General features: G+C 44.9%; 1 protein-coding gene across 1 annotated transcript; it reads right to left on the minus strand.

The window, feature by feature from the left end:
- Positions 1-3,044: 3,044 nt before the first annotated feature.
- On the minus strand, positions 3,045-5,388 carry TSR3 (TSR3, acp transferase ribosome maturation factor). Its single transcript, XM_006037153.3, has 4 exons — positions 5,187-5,388; positions 4,115-4,288; positions 3,298-3,361; positions 3,045-3,221 (listed from the first exon to the last, which is right to left on the minus strand). Exons 1-4 carry the CDS (start codon positions 5,302-5,304, stop codon positions 3,071-3,073), a joined length of 507 nt encoding a protein of 168 aa, XP_006037215.3. The 5' UTR covers positions 5,305-5,388; the 3' UTR covers positions 3,045-3,070.
- Positions 5,389-5,417: the final 29 nt, after the last annotated feature.

A 5,417-nucleotide genomic window follows, 5' to 3' on the forward strand; every position in this document is an offset into this window, starting at 1 on the left:
CATTTTGCTTTGCTCTGCTGGTTCTTCAATAGTGCTTTATAGTTCAGAAAGAGCAGGTACCCTTTTGGCATTATGTGAAAAATATCTTTATTTGTATTTTTGTAATGTAGAATTAGTTGTAATGGTTAGTACAATATAGTAATGCTTGTTACCTGGTCTCAGTCAAATGTCATACTGGCTTTTTCTTTAAGAATTGTTTGATTTTTTTTTTTTTTTCTTCTCTACAGTGACTGAGTTCAACTGGAACATTTGAGTGCAGAGCTAAGTAACCCTATAATCAAGACAAGTTTTTGTTTTGGGGATTCAAAATTCTAGGGCAGGTACTTTTTAATAAAGTGAGTATCTCTGACAAGCCTCTCCCCATCATGACTGCAGAAGGTTCCCGTGGTAGTTAGTGTTTTCAAGGAAACATGAAAGCAAAAGTATACATTTTAAGTCTTCAGTGCAATAAAGCAGGGGTGTCAAACTCATCTATCCCTATGGGCTGGGTGAGTGACCTGGGTCTGGTTCACAGGCCAGATGAATAGTGTGGGACTGGCCCTGCAGGCCTCCTTTGCATGGGCTGCAGGTGCTGGATCTGGCACTTGCCCAGGCCGGTTTGGGACTGTGCTGCACGTGGTGCTGCTCTGGCCGGTCTAGGGCAGGAGCTCCATGTGGCTTGCATCCCAGACCATCCTTACTAGGCGTCACGGTCCTGGACTGCCTGGAGTGTGGGCTGCAGGTGCTAGATCCAGCATGTGGGGAATGGGGGAACATCTTGGACAGGCCCCTCACAGATGCCACGTGCAGCGCAGGTCCCAGAGCGAAAACTGTATGTCCTAGACTGTCCAGGGTGGGCACTGGGTGTAGCTTGCATCCAGGGCCTGTCTGACACATGCTGCGTGTGAATCAACTCAAGGCTTGGGGGTAGCGCTGGGGACCAGATGGTAGGACTCTGCAGCCCATACCTTTGACACCCCTGAAGTACAGTATCTGAATAGAGCTTGTCACCAGCCACCCCCCTGGAGACCAAAGTTTAGAAACTTTTTGGCTACTAGATGCCATCAGCATTTGGAAGATGAGATGGAGTGCAGCCTCAGCAAGTTTGCAGATGACACCAAGCTGGAGGGTGGGGCTAGGATTCAGAGAGACCTTGACAAATTAGAAGACTGGACCAAAAGAAATCTCATGAGGTTCAGTAAGTGGTGCAAACTCATGCATTTAGGATGGAGCAATCCCATGCTGAGGGAACTGGGCTTATTTAGTTCTCAGTGGTGGCAGATGACAGAACAAAAGGCAGTGAGCTCAAATTGCAGGTTGAGGTTGGATATTAGGAAAAAACTCTCACAAGGAGGGTAGTAAAGCACTGGAACAGGCTACCCAGATTGGTGGTGGAATCTATCCTTGGAGGTTTTCAAGACCTGGCTAGAGAAAGCCTTGGCTTGGATGAGATACTTGGGCCTGGTCCTGCTTTGGGCAGGGGATTAGACTAGATGTGTGACCTTCTGAGGTCCCTTCAACCTGAATTTTCTGATTCTGTGATTGCAGTTTTGAAGAAAGGGGGTTAGGCAGATACAAATAGCTAAACAATTGTGTGAGGGAACAGTTCAAAACCATAAACTGGACAGCTCCACTGCTCTGCTTGCAAATGAAATCCTCTTTCTTGTCATGCTTTTGCTGATTAACTTAATTCTGTGAGTATGGTACAAAGTCTTGTTCAATGTAAGTATGGTACAAAGTCTTGTTCAATTAAAAAAATTTCAGTCCAACTTACAGCACAACATACATGTTTTGTATTTGTATTTTTTGCTTGTGGTGAAATATAAAGCGTTATAGTGAAATAACTTTGTAGTAGTGTGTTCATCTAAACTTCTACTGTTTGAATACTAATCAACTCCTCTTGACACAAACAGGAGAAAAATAATAGTAGATAGTTTCCACTAACTTTGGTTTACATAATGAAGCAAATGCCTCACTATTTTTTTTTCAGTATAAGCTTGGCTAGAACAGCAACCAGAGCTTTAAGATAGGATCCTCTCCTGTTTCTTAAGTGATCAGGAAGCAGGACTGGGACTGCTTGTTCCACAGGCTAGCAGAAAATCCAGGACAAGCAGCATGAATAGGAAGAAATACAAGAAACACCTGATTAAATTAACCTTGACTATAAGTAGCATCAGAAGCAACGATGAGGTATTTCCCTGAGACTAGGGTGATGTTAATGTTTTAAGGAAGAGCTTAAAAGCACTTAAAGCAAATAATATTTCACTCTATAAACCTGTTGGCAGCTAAAGGAATTAAATATTTGACAATTTGAACCTCACAACAGTGGACACACACCTCCTTCTAATTAAATCAAGTTTTTGCTTGCTGTCGTTTCCTGCCTCACAGTTTGTGTGCAGTCCTTACTCCTGCTTCCTCCCCTAAATAAGTTCAGGGTTGTAATTCCTCAACTTCTTTTTGTCTCATAACTCCATGCCTGCCTCAGCAGACGCACACCAGGCCAGCCACTCCTTGAACTCTGTCTGCAGTCAGTGTTCTCTACTTATTCATATAGCCTACCTTTCCCAAGTCTCAAGGTAAGTTAAGTGCAATCTCTTGCTCTGTGCATTGGAGTCCCAACATGGACCATATTTTTGGCACCTTTAAAATTACATTTCTAATGCTAGACCTTACTCATTCAAACCATCTTTAGGCAAATGATGCCTCTTTAGCTCGCTGTGCAAGCTACAAAGTATGATTGTGTTTAGAGAGAAAAAACAAACAAAACCCTGCCACACTATCCCCATTTCAAACATTCCAGAAGCAATCCCCTTGGGTGACTGCAGATCCAAGACAATACATGTCTAGCTTAAGCTTTCGCTGACTTATAGAATGCCCACCACTCTTCTACCCAAGGACCCAATCTAAGGCCCTGACATGAGTAAGCAGATCCTTAGCCTCATATAAAACCCTGCTTGTGGCAGTTGATATCCATATAGAAATGGGCAGCCTAGTAATAGACCCTGCTCATCCGCTTAACATGTAGTTTTATCTTTCAGTTATACGCAGAGTTTCTATGCACAAGATTTTAAAACTAATGCTTATAAATTCTTTAATCCCTTAGTCTTTTTTTCACTCCTTTCCAAATAACTGGTTTACTAGCTGTTGATGGAGCAGGTTCTTCACTGTCATCATCTGTACCGTCATCACTGTCACTCTCGCTATCACCCTCTTCTTCAGACTCTTCATCACTTTGTGCCTCCCTGAAAAGAAAAGAGGTTTTAAAGCATATAAAAGCAAAAACATGAAGGCATGTAAATGAGTTTTGAAAGTTACTACCCTTTGGAACTGATTGGTCTGTTAGGATTTGAAAATTCTTTTCCAGAGTCGACGTCAAATGGATCTGCAAAAAAATAACAGCAGATCTCGGTAAGTATTATAACAGGTTTTACAGCTATTGTTCTTTTCCTTCAGAGTAGAAAACTAAGTGGTCTCTGCTAATTTAAACAAGCTGTGATTCTACAGAACAAGTAAATTCAGTGAAGAACTGCCCACCTTGAAACCTTAAAAATCAGGTCCCTTTAAGGGGTTTTTGAACCCGAAAGCTTGCTTAATAACTATTCTCCAACCATTTGGGTTGGTCTAATAAAAGATATCAAATTCACCCAAAGAACCTTGTCTGCCTAGGTCCCTTTAACATACTTCAAGTTTCATACCCAAGAGATTGAAAATGTCAGTCACTAGTCACTTCTGAAAATCCTGGCCCAACAGCTTATGAATACATGCGACTAAAAGCAGATCTTTTACTTTAAGAAAACTGCACCGCACAATTCCTCCTGTTTCAGATATGAAAGCCTCGTGAGCCATTAAGAAATTCCAACCCCAAGAGTTAAGGCAACTCCTTAACTCTTGGGGGGGGGGGGGGGGGGTGTTGTTTGCATGCATATCTATACACAGACATCTGACTCTGAACAGACCTTCAGCAGCTTTAAATACAATGCACAGTATGATGACATTCAGCAACAGAGCACAACAAAACTTTTAGATTCTTCCTTATTGAGATCCCATGCAATAGCAGAGAAATGTATGAAAAGCCAGAATATTTACAAATTTCAAGAAGTTGTACGGAGAAGTTACTCAGAACGGAAGATTTTACCTATTTCTTCAGTTTCTCTTTCTTGAGCACTGGCTAAAAATTCTTCCTCAACTTTCAGCACATCTTCCGGGCCATGGCAAGCTGCATATTTCTCCAAGAGATTTTTATTCAATTCAATAAATGTTTTGCCCCATTTAAATTTTCTCAGAAGAATGGTGGCTAGATCAGGGAATCCTAAAATACAAAACAAGTATAATCAGCTTCCTAAACACGAGCCTAACCAAAAATGAACACAAACACACAAAGTTATAGTTGCCTTTGCATCCAACCAACATCGGTTCTATGTGGAGCACATGGCACTAGCACAATGCTTTGTGAGACATTTGCCAGCACCCCTGACTTCTCAAACCTACGTCTGAAAAGGAGACCACTTGAGAACTCCAGGGAAACCCATGAAAAACTTCGTTTTTCGCTAGTTTCTTATATGGAAATATAAAACCATACGTTGTTCAAGTACCACTGAATCAGGAGGTACACCTCTCCACAGCCTTCAGGACAACTAAAATTGACCGTTCAGCTACTGCCAAGGCCTCACCAGAGCAGACAATGTCTGCGTACGATGGTTTCGATCCTCTTTGTGAACCAGAGGGCTGGTGAGCAGCCATTCTGCAGCCCAAAAAGCTGCTACGTGTCTCGGGGGCTTTTTTTTTTAGCCTTCCTGGGCTGTGCCAGTGCCCCTGCTGGGACTGAAACCTAGGGGTTCCTGACTAGAGGGTCTTGCCCCTGTGCCTAGTCAGACCGTTTGCCATAATCAGCATCAGGAAGGAATTTTACCCCATAGTCAGACTGGTGTGGACTGTGGGTGGAGAGGGGGCACCGCCAATGCCTGGGACTCTGAAGCATTAACAAGCCGTAACAGCAGCGGGACGGGGGTGCTGGGGGCAGGTTTGGGTGCTGTGTCTTGCATCACATCAAGATTGACGGTAGCTTTCCTAAGGGGTTCTGGATGGCACAGGGCAGCTCGGGTAGGGAGGATCCGGCCTTGGGCAGGGGATGGGACTAGATGCGCCCCCCCCACCTCCGTGTGCTGTTAACGCTGCAGCGAAGCAGTGGCTCAGCCCACGCCCCTTACCCACGATGCAGAAGGCAGCTGCCAGCGCCTCCACGCAGGACAGGCGGCGCGGGCGGCCGTAGTTGACGGGGTTGGCGGCCACCAGGAAGGGCAGCAGGCGCGGGTGCGCCCCGCGCATCTTGCCGAACGGCGTCTCGGGCAGCCGCGCCCAGGAGCAGTCGATGAGCGCGACCCCGCGCTCCGCCACCACCTGCCTGCGGGCGGGACGCGTGAGACCAGGCGCCGCCGCGC

The sequence above is a fragment of the Alligator sinensis genome, unplaced genomic scaffold (genome assembly GCF_000455745.1).
Source record: "Alligator sinensis unplaced genomic scaffold, ASM45574v1 scaffold1269_1, whole genome shotgun sequence".
NCBI classification, from domain to species: Eukaryota; Metazoa; Chordata; order Crocodylia; family Alligatoridae; genus Alligator; species Alligator sinensis.

Coding starts and splice junctions, on each gene's coding strand:
- TSR3 (XM_006037153.3), bottom strand. CDS start 5,304: ATGCGCGGGGCGCACCCGCGCCTGCTGCCCTTCCTGGTGGCCGCCAAC. Junction 4,289..5,186: donor AGCTGCCTTCTGCATCGTGG/GTAAGGGGCGTG, acceptor TTTGTATTTTAG/GATTCCCTGATCTAGCCACC. Junction 3,222..3,297: donor AGACCAATCAGTTCCAAAGG/GTAGTAACTTTC, acceptor TTTTCTTTTCAG/GGAGGCACAAAGTGATGAAG.